At 53.8% G+C, this 13,964-nt stretch overlaps 1 protein-coding gene across 6 annotated transcripts in view; it reads left to right on the forward strand.

The window, feature by feature from the left end:
- CORO2B (coronin 2B) overlaps positions 1 to 13,686 on the forward strand; it is a 44,027-nt gene extending 30,341 nt beyond the window's left edge. For all 6 annotated transcript variants that reach the window (XM_080395374.1, XM_080395370.1, XM_080395371.1 and 3 more), the window contains 10 exons: positions 5,068 to 5,184; positions 9,281 to 9,430; positions 9,801 to 9,965; positions 10,521 to 10,637; positions 10,736 to 10,840; positions 11,149 to 11,245; positions 11,785 to 11,897; positions 12,571 to 12,661; positions 12,771 to 12,910; positions 13,515 to 13,686. In XM_080395374.1, the coding sequence (XP_080251500.1) occupies positions 5,068 to 5,184; positions 9,281 to 9,430; positions 9,801 to 9,965; positions 10,521 to 10,637; positions 10,736 to 10,840; positions 11,149 to 11,245; positions 11,785 to 11,897; positions 12,571 to 12,661; positions 12,771 to 12,910; positions 13,515 to 13,646 (1,227 nt within the window). In that variant the 3' untranslated portion in view covers positions 13,647 to 13,686. The remainder of the gene's footprint in view (positions 1 to 5,067; positions 5,185 to 9,280; positions 9,431 to 9,800; positions 9,966 to 10,520; positions 10,638 to 10,735; positions 10,841 to 11,148; positions 11,246 to 11,784; positions 11,898 to 12,570; positions 12,662 to 12,770; positions 12,911 to 13,514) is intronic.
- Positions 13,687 to 13,964: the final 278 nt, after the last annotated feature.

The raw sequence follows: 13,964 nt of genomic DNA on the forward strand, positions 1-13,964 counted from the left end.
TCTGGGTCCCCCAAGGGTTTGTCCAATTTCTCTCTCGCTTGTGCTGGTTCTGTTACCGGGTTCCTGGTGAAGATGGGTTAACCTGCAGCGATCTTCCCTCCTACCCAAATCAGCCGGGGATCTACTCCAGGTCAGCAAGATCTGTCTAATTTCCTCCTCTTTGGCTCTCAAGTAGGAGAGACCTTCTTTAAAAAGACAGCAGTAACTGTATTTACTCTTAATCTCAGCCACTAGAGACTCGTGTGTACTCAAGGATTTCCTGGGAAACCCTGTAAATCCCCTACGGCTCAGGCAGCGCTTCCCTGATCCCCCTCTAAGAGCTAATAAGGGGTCAGGGAGCATCTGGGGGAAGCTGCTGGGTGGGAAGGGTGGCCTGGCTGGTCCCCAGGGGCTGCTGGTGGGTTTCCCCTGCCTCCAGGAGGTTTCTCACCCATGGACAGGTGCTGGAACTGCTGGTGTCGATGCCAGATGGATGCTGCAATTGTTTATGTAAAGTTTTCTGTGTGTTTGAGGGTAGAGTTGAAGGTTTTCGCCACACTTGCAGAGCCTCATAGGAAACATGAGGATCTGGAAACATTCTGGGCTTGTAATTCCAGGGAACCTGGTGAAAAGCAAGTTTTATGAAATATATTCAACAGATTTATCTGAGTGTCCTGCTGGTTGGTTGTAAATCAAATGTGGAGTCCTGCCATCACCAGCCTGAAGCCTGTGGTGCTTAGAGGGTTGGAAGTGATAATGCTGCCCATCACTTGAGTCTGGTGATGCCAAGGGGTTCACTGAGATGGGCTCCATCAAAATGGCTCGTGAGCTCACAGCACTCACAGCAATGCTTTGGTTGCTTAAAAGTGGTGCTTCTAAGAGTAAAGAGGCTTTGCTCCTCCCGGCAATGGTGTTCCCCTTCCTGGGGCAGTCCAACCTCTGCGGACCGTGCATCCAACCCTCCTGGGCTCCACGTGCTGCTGGTCCCTCCACCCTTGCTGCTCTTCCAGCTGTTTCGAGGAGAAGGCTTCCTTCTTGGTCACCAAGCTGCAAAATGACTGAACTAAACAGACTTAAAAATTTCGTTGTCCTTTTCCCCCAGATATCAAACTTTCTCCTTTTTAAGCGCTCCTAATTGCTTCAGCGAAGGGAGGGCTTTGAGGGGCTGGAGTTGCTGGAGGATTTGCTCCTTCCAGCCCATGCCGTGCAAAACATCAGAGCTGCTGGAGCCCGGAGAGCCACGGCACGGCATGCTCTCACTGAAGGGATGGTATCTGGGTCACCGAGCTTCCCGTAGCCAGGGGTCAGGGATCCAGCGATTAGGATTCACCATGGCTTAATGCAGAGCTGCTGGCACAGTCCCTCTATGAATGACTAAATAAGAAGCTATGGCATGTATTCCTGTTTTTGTTGGTTTTTTTTTCTTTTTATTTCCTTTATTCAGCTCTTTCTCCTCTTCCAGGTGCCCTGAGCATAGGCACAACCCGCCACTGCTCCGGCGCAGGGACTGTCTCTTGCTGCGGGCACTGTGGCAGCTCCTGCGTGCTGGCTGCATTCAACTAATTTTAATCAAAACTCTTGATTTCTTGGGCAGGAGCTATCCCTAGTAACCAAACTCTGCTTTGTCCTCTTGAAAGCCTAATGAATTTTGACAAAACCCTTCAAATCTACTTTGCAAAGGAAATCACTCGGCTGGTTGCTCAAAATTAAAGTGATTGCATATTAACTTGTGCCGTTAAAAGGTCTGTCCGCCTGGAATTTAACAGCTGTTGCATGAATTTCTGCTCTAGACTGTGTTAATAACGTCATGCTAATGCAAATACGAAAACAGGGGGAAAGCTAGATAATCTGAGCCATTTGGGTGAGCAATGTCTGCTAGCACACTTAATATAATAACCGCTAAAGCTGTGCTTTGCATGCCATTAATTCACAGGAGGGTCCTGGGTGGTACTGGGAGGCAGAGCTTCATGTGCTAATGAGGCACCGAAGTCGCTGTGTTTCCCTCCATCTTTTGTGTCTCACCTTGAGGTTTTCCCTGTCCAAACCTTGGCTGTTTGTCCCAGGGCTGCATCCCTGCAGAACTGCGGGGTTTTTTTTTCCATTTTTCTTCATAGCTTTTCGTGGCAGGGTTTTTGCAGTGGAGTTTGGGTGAAGGCAGGGGCTCTGTGGGTCTCCCCAGGTGATGGGCAGCTCTTGCCCCATGTCCCCAGCATCCATCAGGATGAACAGCCCAGCAAAGGGTGCCTGACGCACCGGGGCCCCGAGGAAACAGCTGCTGAATGTGAACACCGGTTTTAGATATTGAGATGTTTTTAGTGAGAAGCAATATTTTCCTGAATATTCCCCTCCACCCTTTTTGGAAAATTCGGTTTAGTGGAAAACTGATTTTTTTTGATCAAATCTGTTTTCTGGGCTCTGCATTGGAAATACTTTATTTAAATGAAGGGTTTATCTCCTCTAATGATTTCCCTTGTGTCATGGCCCGCGTACTCTCAGCACTTGGTCAGGCGATGCTCCCCCTTTGCCTTGCTTTTCCTGGGTACTATTGGCTCCCAGCATGGAGATCTTGGTGTCCTGGGAGGATCCCTGAGATGCTGGGGGGGGCATTGCCCCCCACCATGCAGGTCTGGTGTGACAGCGACTTCCCAAGGGGCTGTCTTTGCCACCGAGTAAAAGAAAAAATTAAAATCCATGGCTGATGCGTACTTCAGTGTATTGTCCTTCCTGCGGGATGCTCCAGTGTTTGCAGTGGTGCTGGATGTAATGTAGAGAAAGAGAAGTCTCCTGGGGGGATGAGGGGCTGGGGGGGATTCAGGGGACTGTCCCTCTGGCCATCGCATCATCCAGAGCTGCCAGCTGCCAGAGGTTTGGGTCACCCTGGCAAAACTGTCAGAAAGTCACTTTGCTTGTTTTTATCCCTAAAAACCTGAACTGATTTATGATTGTGCTAATGAAACCCAGGTCTGGGGCATTAATCAGGAAAATGCCCTTTCAGCTCTTCGGTAACGTCAGGAACGTTCTGTAGGTCAATCGCTGCTGCTTATCTGGGGCGAAGCTGCCAGGTAAATGCGGGGAAGAAAACGCATTAGTGAATGGGAGGAGGCAGTTAAGGGTCCAGGGCTGACGTGGCAGCTCAGATCCGAGCCAGGTTGTTGCTGATGGGCAGAATTATAAAAATTTAGACTCTCTGAGTGAGCCAAAGTGATGCTGTTGGCAGCTGAAGGAGGAGGCGGGTGCAGCTGCCCCATCCCAGCTCTTCCATCCATCCCTGCCCTGACACTCCTGAAATTGGCCCTAATGGAGGTTAAAATCGCACCAGCAGCTATCAGTCACCAAAGGGAAAGTGAGCCCTGCCCTGTACGGGTAGGAAATCTGCATAACATGCCCTAATTAGAAAGAGGCTCATGAGTTAGAAATCAGTCTTGCGTTAAATGCTCATCACAGACCAGCTAACGGGGATGTGATCCCACGCCCGTCACACGCCGGGGAATTAATGAGTGTTTGTAAGAGACAGCACGGGGGGCAGAGGGGCAGGGCTGCCAGCCACCCTGTTAGCCAGCCGGCGATGGAGCCGAGGGCGTCCGTTTCTTCACGTACTGAAGGCAGTGAGAGCAGGCACCTTTTTTTTTCTCCTTTACCTTGATACCTGAAATGACCCATGTGACGAGGTCCCCAGTGTTTTAAGGCCAGCCTAGTTCTCATCTTATAGATGGGCCGTGTCCAAGGGGTGGCTTAGAGCTGTTGTGGCAATGGGAGCAGGAGCTGGCTTTTCACTCTCATCATAACGCTTATGAAAAGTCTTTTAAAACTGATAAAGCAGCTGGGGGAGAGTTGTGTTTGCCTGTGTTTCTCAGTGCCTCATGCGATGGTTTTCTGCATCTCCATCCCTGCCGGATCAAATCCAGGCTGGCAGAGCCACTGTGCCCGTGCATCCCGTGCTGCTCCTGGCTGGCATTCATCGGAGCTGCGACTGACCGTGCAGTGCTGCAGCAGGCACCAAGGCTGCCTGGCAATTAGCAGCCACGTCTCCCTGGGAGCAAATTAATTGAAATAACCCTTCCCAGCAGCAACAGCACAGGGGTGAGCCCCTGGGCCTGATCCAGCCACCCCAGAACACGCCTGGCCGTTGCCCTTAGCTGCAGATGGTAAAAATGCAGCGTGTTCTCTTTGGTGCGTTTCTTTGTTCATGTTAAATGGAGCCAGGAGCTTGATACGTTAAAAGGTCAGTGCTGGAAGGGCTATGAAATATTTAGTGGCTGCGTTGTGCTGACCTAGTTAGTTTGCACGCTCCAAGTGTGCCACCACCTCCGGGCTGCGGCGAGGAGCCAGAGCAGGGGAAGGAAGGGCAGCGGGGTGGCTGGCCCCGGAGGCATCCTGCGAGGTCCCTGCAAGGAGCAGGGGGTTCCTGCAACCCACCTGCCATGGGAACCTGAACAGGAGGCTCTGCTGAGTGCTGGGCATCGTCCTCTGCTGCGCAGCTCGGCACGTCCTCGCTCTGCGGGGGTGTCAGGAGTAGACCGTCCCTAAAAGTCTTGCAAGGTTTTCCACCCATGTGGAGGATCCCATTAGGTTAGTAATGTCGTTAAGCAGAGTACTGACGATCCTGAAGTCACTGGGGGCTTGTCCTGCAGAGTACTGTGCATGCCTTGCTCAGCATCGCTTTCCAAGTCTGGGAAACAATGCTTCCCAAACACTTCATGCATAGCCCAACATCTGATCTGCCTAGAGACCCAAGGATTGGCTTGGAGTCTCTCGAGTCCCCTCCAGCCCTTCCACTCATGGTTTCAGACTGTCATGCAACAATTTCCTAGGGAGCTTCCCAGCTGGTGGTGTCCCCTCCTGGGGCTGGGCAGGGCAGCCCCATGGGGTTGTGTTTGCAGAAACCCCTTTGCATACACGGAGCAGCTACAGCCCCCCCGTGATAAAACCAATCCCAGACTTGGCTGGGTGTCTCCTCCTGCCAAATATCCCATCCCAGGGCCAGTTGTGGAGCTCACTTCCATAACAAGGCTCCAGCCTTAAAAAGACCAAACTTATCACTAATTTGTTTGTTTGTTTGTTTGTTTCTGGGTTTATTTTAAATTACAGACAGGCCGGATCGAACCCAACTACCCCAAAGTCTGTGGTCACCAGGGCAATGTGCTGGACATCAAGTGGAATCCCTTCATTGAGAACATCATCGCGTCATGCTCTGAAGACACCTCGGTGAGCTGCGATGCTTTGGGCTGGCACCTCCATGGAGCCATACAGCTCCGTGCACCCCCTGCCTTTAATTTATAGACCCAGGTGATGCAGGAAGGGGCTGCTGGAGGCGCTGCGGGTGGGTGATGGCTCAGCTGTCTCAGGAACGGAGAGGGGTAAGAGATTGATGTAGAGCAAAAGGCAAATTTTGCCAATCCCCAGCTGCTGTGCCAGTGGTGCAGGGACTGTGGCTGGTGCCCAGCTCCTCCACTGTCCCCAGTGTCACTTATTGTCACAGTGCTGCTCTTTCTGTGTCCCTCACTGCAGATAAGCTGTACAGCTGTGCACAATGAGGTCTTTTTTTTTTTTTTTTTTTCCTCCCCTTCCTTCAAACCCAACAGCAATGCTATTATTAATCCTTGCTCTCAGGGACTGCAACTGCTCTTGTGGCCTGATCCATCAAGTGATATGAGCCAATGGCAGTTTTGCAGGCTGGGATAATGAATCAGGTCATCTTTAAGTAGCTGTTCTTTGCATCCTCCTCCTCTTTATTTTCTGGACACAAACAAGTCCATCCCAAAGGCTGTATCATAAAGGGAAAAAACCCTTTGTATGAGGGAGAAGATTTGGGATGATCCAGTTTTTAAACCAGTTACAAATCTGCTTTGCCTGATCTATAGCATTTCACTGTATTATCACCTAATGTCTCATCCTCTCCTTAAGTTCAGTATATTGGCATTTTTTTATTAGCTGAGAGCTTGTCAAGGAAGATATTGAGTGGGGAAAAAGAGTCAGATCCTGGCCATGAATCATGGTGAGCTGTCTCCTTTAAATTGTAACCTTTTATATGCAGTCGCTAGGGAATAGGAGGTGCTGGGAGGGAGGGAGCATACTGGGAAGACTTCATAAGACATCATTAAACTTGGGAAATTAATTGCCCCTGAGGCTGTCCGGTGGGGGGGGGGGGTGTCCCCCCTGATGAGGAAGAGTTGGAGGGGACCATCCCTGTGGCTGGGTGGGCTTCTGGCTCCCAGTGCCACCCCATGCCCAGGGTGCTCACGGGCAGGTCTTGCACCTTTGGGCTCTCTCTTGCTCCCAGGGGGTTTAACAAGCCTCAGGTCAACCGTTTTGTCAAAGAGAGAGGATGATCAGGTCCTTGCCAAGTCCGAGCTGCAGAAAACAGAGTATTTGCATGACATTTGTCACCTGGGTACACCATCCGTCCCAGGCTGGGGGCACCACCACTGTGGGAGACACGGAGGACCTGCCACATGCACTGCTGGCCCAGTGATGCTGCTGGCTGGTCCTGCTCCAGACTCATGTCTTTCCTCCATAATGCCCTATGCAGAGAGGATGACGTGTGCAGTCTTGTCCCCGGGGCATCGCTGTGGGTTAATCCTCTCCAAGGGGTTGATGAGGATTTTACAGCTGGGCAGCACCTGTTATTAATGCTGCCTCGCTGGAGAGGGATCGTTCTCGCAGGCCACCCGGGTTATCGTGCTGCTTGAAACCCCTTCTGTAATTACTCCCTTGCTATCAAACCTGTATCCGTTCATACCTGTCCATCCCCGCTTGGATAACGGCATCTGTCCTCACCTGATGCTCTCCTGTGGGGTGCCAGGGCCATTAATTCATTATTTGTTCTTGTGGGACAATTAGCAGCAGGGCTGATCCTCTATAGTTCCTGGTCCCTGCCACGGTGCTGTGAGCTGCTGGAATGCTGTGAAGGCTTTTTGGGAAGGAGCTTTTAAAGGGCAGGACAAACCAAGCGGGAAGATTAAAAGGGGAATTACCCAATCTCCGTAGGTGTTTCAGGCTCCGCGTTTTCTCGTGCCGGAGCTCTCCGTGCACTCGGGCACAGTGAGCTGATGTGGCACATGCGGCTGCGGGGAGAGGTTTGCAGCACAGTGTCTTGCTTGCAGGATACAGCTCTCCTTGGAAAGAGGCGTTTCAGGGAAAATTTTATCTAGAGGGTTTCTTGAGATGGGTTGGGAGAGGAAGCCTCCTGTTCCATAGGCTGCATCCCGCACTGGCTGCTTTCCCTGGTGTCACAGGAGGAGGTAGAGATGCTTCTAGGGCTGTTCCTCTGGGTCTTTTTTTTAATGACAATTTTCTGAAAGCATCATTTCCGTCCCAGGGTGGGACCAGGTTGTGAAACGCAGCATTGGATTTTTGGGTTAGCTCCAGCTATGCCTACACTGGCAACAGAACAGCATTAGTACTACAACCAGTTCCAACACGTCTATTTTCAGGTCATAGTGACCGTGGTAATGGGGAAACCTGCCTAAAATAGCCTGTCCCTGGCACTCACCCCTTTTTTTTTTTTTTTTTCACAAGACACAAAGAATGATGCAACTTCATTAGGAGCAGACTGCAGAGGTGATGCTGTGCTGCAAAGCCCCAGCGATGGTTCTTGGCTGAGCACAGATGCAGGACGCATTCAATAACCAACCTTTAGGCTACTTGCCCAGTGCAAGGCAAGAGGTAGCTCCTATCTGAGCAGACCCTGACAATGCAGGGAGCCCAGGCATCGCAGCTGAGCGCAGGAAGGTTTCCCAGTGTGTATCCCCTGGGTTTGATGACACGTGCCCTGAGCAGCGAGCATGCAGCAGGCACCGCGCCGGTGGGCAGAGCTCGCTGGATGCATTTGTGGATGCAGATCGCTGGAGCGAGGCGCAGCCGGAGGTTTGGTAACAGCCGTTTCGTAACCCACCGCTTTCATAACCGGTTCCTTCGACATCAGGGTTGTGTTGCTTGTTCCTCATGTTGTGCCTTGTTTGAAAACCGCTGATGCTCTCAGAATTGTCCCTCGGAGCCAAACCAGCCTCTTAACCACGTCTCTCTCATAATGCCGTTTCCTCTGCATGCCACGCAACCCAAGAAGCAGCGTCTTTCACCCCTAAATGTGCAGGTTCAGGGAGAAAACTGACAGCTCCACCTGTACATCCCTATGCAGATTTTTCACTCGAATACTGCAAATTAAATTTTGTGTCACACACCCCTCCCCTGCTGTAGCTGCTGAGCTGGATGGGGCAACCCTTGCGGGAGCTGGAGAGGGAGGAGCAACCGAAGGGGCAGCAGGATCAGTCCTCTCCAGGCAGCAGCCTCCCAGATATTCCCTAAGTTTTGGCAAAGCTTTATTTCAGCTCAGTGATGCTCGCTGGGGCAGCACAGCCCCGGCCACCGCATCTGCTCAAAGGCAAGCTCATCTTTCGAGATGCTGGTGGAGGAGGTGAAAGGGAACGTGCACAGGCTGCATGCTGCATTCAATATGGTTGGGTTTTTTAAAATGAGCATTACTGAACGGTGGTGTGATGTGTCTGCAACTGGTATCAGAGCGGGGGCGAGGCAAGGGCTCCGGGATGGACGGGTGTGCTGGCCAAGGCAGCCTGCCGTGGGGAGGAGCTGAGAGTGCAAAGCTCAGCGGTTTCATCTCTTCACCTGAGCCACAGGGACATGTACACACCACCAAATGCTGCCAGGTTTCGGGTGGCTCCGGGAAGCCGCAGGGCTGGCAGGACCCTGGGTCTTGCTGCTCAGACAAGTGCAGGGTGCTCCGGCACGGAGCAGACTGAGGGTGGGTAGATAAATGCGACCTGTCACTTTGGATTCGTACTGGTGACCTGCCAGGGAGATGAAAGCATCTATACTGGCTCTCTGATAGCATTAGCTGGAGCTGTTTAATTGAAGAAGAGACACTACAGAAGCCTTATTCTGTCTCAGTGCATCCCCTCCTTTTGTTCAGCAAGCAGCTTTTCAGGCTTGTTTTTAACCCAGGTTCTCTCCCCTGGTGGGTAGCAGCTCCTGAGCTGGTGGCAGCAGGGGAGTCTCCCCTGGCCCTGCTCCCCCGTGAGCGCTGCTTCGTTGGGTCCTTCTCCTCAGCACCCACAGTTCGGGGTGAAACCATTGCCTTGTTTTGGGCTACCCTTTCCCCCCAGAGCTTGCTGGTCTGATGGGATGGATTCTCTGTGCCTTCCCCCTGCCCTCACGGGGACCAGATCACCCTTGGGACAACCATTAGTGCAGGATGAGGCCGCTGGTGTCGGGACATGGCAGGGATTCAGCAGCTCAAGCCCCCTGGGGCTCCCAACCCCCTCCCGACGCCTGCCCCATCCTGCAGGTGCGGATCTGGGAGATCCCCGAGGGTGGTCTGAAGAGGAACATGACGGAGGCTGTCCTGGAGCTGTACGGGCACAGCCGGCGCGTCGGCCTCGTCGAGTGGCACCCCACCACCAACAACATCCTCTTCAGTGCTGGCTACGACTACAAGGTGAGCTCTGCCCAGCCCCGCTCCTCACACTTGGCTGCTGCCCTTGCAAAGGCTTCCCGGGCTCGTGGCACGGGTGGGAGCCACCCGCATGCAGCCATCGGCGTAAAATGACCCGCTGTGTCTGCAGCAGGAGGTACCTGCCTGGTGCGAGGGTCTTGCACCCGGTTGTAAGGAATTTCTTCATTTTGCACACACAGCAGCTGCAGGGCAGCCCTGGGAGGAGGGAAGGGGGCTCTGTAAGTGACAAGCAGGGGGGATTTCAGCCCAAACAGGTGATATTAAGACACCTGAAGTGGATGTGGAGGTTGCAGGAGGGGTGGGAGGGTCTTCAGGAGCGGAGACCCCAGTGCAGCCTCCCCACTTCCCACAGGTCCTCATCTGGAACCTGGACATTGGGGAGCCGGTGAAGATGATCGACTGTCACACAGATGTCATCCTCTGCATGTCCTTCAACACTGACGGCAGCCTCCTGGCCACCACCTGCAAGGACAAGAAGCTGCGGGTCGTGGAGCCGCGCTCCGGCAGGGTCCTGCAGGTGTGGTGCTTGTGCTGGGGCAGCTGCACGGGATGGGGGGAGGATTAGAAATAAGATCTTGGGGAGGAATCCTACTGAAACGTGTCAAAATGTTTGCAAGGTACTGTACGTACTTGTGATGTGATGTTTTCCCACATGTCAGGATCCACTGTGCCACTGTGGGGAGAGGCTGGTTGTTTTAATTCGGTGGAGATGAGGAGGGCTCAGCCTCATCCTAAGCACAGGAGTTGGAGGGTTTATTCTTTTATTAATTATTTGTGGAAAGTAGCAGAAATTTGGGGGTGTGTGCACAGAACGTTCTGTAAAGAGCCACGGTTTGGAGGAAGACGGTGCTTTCTCAGTAAAGGTGATATCTAATATTAGGGAGATGGGCATTTTTGTTCTGCACAGGGGACAGGCGCGGGATCACGGTACCTCAGCGCTGTCTGCTGCCTGGCCAGCACAGAGCCAGCGTTCCACTGGGACGAGGCAGGAGGGGTTTTGTGGGGGTGGCAGGTTGGGGTGCCTAAGGGCCAGGGAGGGGAGGCCGCCAGCCAGCACAGCCCTGTCTTGCAGGAGGCCAGCTGCAAGAACCACCGCGTCAACCGGGTGGTCTTCCTGGGCAGCACGAAGCGGCTGCTGACGACAGGGGTGTCGCGCTGGAACACGCGGCAGATCGCCCTCTGGGACCAGGTGGGTGCCGGGACCACTGCTCCGTCCCCATGGGGACCCCCGCTCAGCACGAGCATCAGGACATCTGGCCTAATCGGACACTTTTTCCTCTTGCACAGGAAGACCTGGCCATGCCCCTGATAGAGGAGGAGATCGACGGGCTCTCGGGTCTCCTCTTCCCTTTCTACGATGCTGACACTCACATGCTGTACTTGGCGGGCAAGGTACGGGCATCCCGCAGCATCTCCTGGGGAGATGAAGGGGCCTCTCTCCAGCAAACGGCTGTGCTGAGCCCCAAGCACTGCGTTGCGCAGCTCTTTGCCCACGAAACCCTGGTTTGGAGAGGTGCCTGCTGCTGTTGCAGGAGTGGGCAGCATCCCACCGGGTGATGCAGAGGGCTGCAGCATCCCCAGCCTGTGTCCCCCCAGCATTCCCCAAAGACGGGGTGCTGGGGGTTGTTCTATGGTCTTTTTTTCAACCTCATGTTTGCCAAAGCAGTAAACAGTCTCCCTCTTCCCTGCGCTCGCTCCAGGGTGACGGCAACATTCGGTATTACGAGATTGGTTCGGAAAAGCCCTACCTGAGTTATCTCATGGAGTTTCGCTCCCCAGCCCCGCAGAAAGGACTGGGTAAGGATGGCTGTGCTGCTGATCCTTCGCTCTGAACATGCAAAAGGTAGATGATGGAAGGTGCTTAATTAAATGCCACAGGCAAATGGGTTTGGCATGGGTTTGGCGGGTGCCGTGATGGCTCTGGAGCATCAACACGGGGCTGCAGTGCTTGCAGGGCAGCATTCACATCGCTATGCCGTCCTTCCAGCGGTGATTCAGCCAGTCCGGGTCCCAGCCAGGCACACACCTAGTGACACCCTTCCTGCTGTCACCCGTGCCACAGCTTTACCAGGGGACATCAGTCGGTGATCCCCGTGATTTGTCCTGAATAAAAGCTGCTCATCCCTTTCCCGATGTCCTTGCAAACACCCGTGGTGTGGCCCACGTCTGTGCCCCGGGTCCCCAGGTGATGGCAGGGATTAATTCAGTAAAGACCCGGGTCTCCTGATGGAGAGCGAGGAGCTGTTGGGGTGTTACCTGCTGGGGAGGTGATGAGTCCCAGCTGGCTGCCCGGGGTTTGCAGCACCCGCGGGTTATTGTCTGCACCTCCTCCGCAGGAGTGATGCCAAAGCATGGGCTGGACGTGTCGGCCTGCGAGGTCTTTCGTTTCTACAAGCTCATCACCCTCAAGGGGCTGATTGAACCCATCTCCATGATCGTGCCGAGGAGGGTGAGTCCCTCGGGGTGTGGGGGCGAGCAGCGTCCGGGGTGTGCAGAGCAGGAGTGGTGTGATGGAGATGCCCTCGCTTGCACTGTTTGCCTGACCAGTCCAAAGGCTGGGTCTCTGCACCAGGCTTAGACCTCCCAGTCTTTACGCTTCCCAGGCATGGAATTCCCAGGGGCTTTTACCCCAGGCTTAATGGGAATGTTTTAGGAAGTGCATCTCTGCATTGCTCCTTACCTTGATGCAATCGTTCTGTGCAGACTCAGCTCAGTCCACTGCAACAGGTAACCAGGGGCTTGTCTCGCCTGAGATTTAGGGACTGTTCCTGGTAAAATACATCTGGGAACTGGAGCAGGATTTGGCGGATGGAAGCAAACCAGGGCTGCGTGGAGGGGCCGGTTCCAGGCACTGCCGCAGCTCGGCAGCCGCTCGTCCTCCACCGGCGGCTCCGCTCTGCTGCTGGCCAGCATTGCCCAGATTTGCTGCATGCCCCGAGCAGGCAGCGCTGGCGTTTCTCACCCAACTTAATGGTGCAGACACCAGTTTATTGCTGCCCTGGGCGGCTGCGTTGCTGCATGCCAAAGGAGTGAGCACAACTGTTTGCAGCATGTTGCAACGTGTAGTTAAACTTGTGAGCATATTCACGGAGGCGGTTGCTTCTCTTTCCCCGTGTTTTCAGTCGGAAACGTACCAAGAAGACATTTACCCGATGACTCCGGGTACGGAGCCAGCCCTCACGCCAGATGAATGGCTGAGTGGGGTGAACAGAGGTAAGGCCACTGGTCACGCTGGGCAGGCAGCACGGAGCCCCGAAATGGCTGGGCTGTGGGATGGGGCCGCAGCCCCCCCTGACCCCCTCCTGTGCTCTGCCCTGCTCAGATCCCATCCTGATGTCGCTGAAGGAGGGCTACAAGAAGACATCCAAAATTGTCTTTAAGGCACCAGTGAGGGAGAAGAAGAGCGTTGTCGTTAATGGCATAGACCTGCTGGAGAATGTGCCGCCCCGGACGGAGAACGAGGTAGGGCAGCGTGGTCCTGACATGGGGACGTGAGGGGATGGTCACTGGCTGAGGGGGGGGATGTTTTCTGGAAAAGCTACCACTGCAGGTCTCTGCTTGTATTCCCAAACTGAGGTACCTGGGCACTGTGTTTCCCTGTGGCTTGAAGCATCCCACTCTACATTAACCACAGAGTACCCAAAAGGGGCAGCGTGAAGCTCCTCCATTTTATTTATTTTTTATTATTAAAATCCTTCTCCCAGATTAAAACCCTCATCCTGGGCTAATGGTTGGACTTGATGATCTTAGAGGTCTTTTCCAACCTAAGGGATTCTATGATTCTCTGGGAACAACATACGGAGGCGCTGGGGAACCATCAGCGCTTGGACCCGGAAGGAATTTGTTTTGCTGGAGCTGAGTTTGCAGATTGGGTGCTTAGGGCATCCCTGGGCTGGAGGGTGAAACATTAAATCCGAGAGCACAGGCAGCACGGCAGATGAAGGCGTGTTGCAAAAGCAGCCGAGTTATGAAACGGCCCCAGCGTGGCTCCGGGGGCTGGCAGGAGGGTGAGGGCCCAGGGGTGAGCAGCCGGCACGGTCCCTCCAGCTCCCTCCTTCCCTTCCAGCTCCTTCGGATGTTCTTCCGACAGCAGGATGAGATCCGGCGGCTGAAAGACGAGCTCTCACAGAAGGACATACGGATCCGACAGCTACAGCTGGAGCTGAAAAACTTACGTAACAGCCCGAAGAATAATTAACTTCCAGGGACGTTTTATAAATAAACTTTCTTTGTTTATACTCGCTCTTTAATTTTATTGTATCCACTTACACAGAATATGAGCCAGAAGTCAAGTGACCTGCCAAGAGCCCACTCGCTGACTGGAAATACGTCCTCCTAGTCTTGCCTAGCACTAAACCCGCTATAACGGAACAGCTGCTGCACGAGAGGTGGCTGGGGCGGCCGTGTGCCCTGGCGATGCTCTTGGAGTAAGTACACGAGCCGTGTCCCCTCCGTCGGGATTAACCGGCACGGGGGAGCCAAGGCGGCGGTGACTCGCCAGGAGAGCGTGATGCTT

Source organism: Falco punctatus (assembly GCF_963210335.1).
Source record: "Falco punctatus genome assembly, chromosome: 7".
Taxonomy (NCBI): Eukaryota; Metazoa; Chordata; class Aves; order Falconiformes; family Falconidae; genus Falco; species Falco punctatus.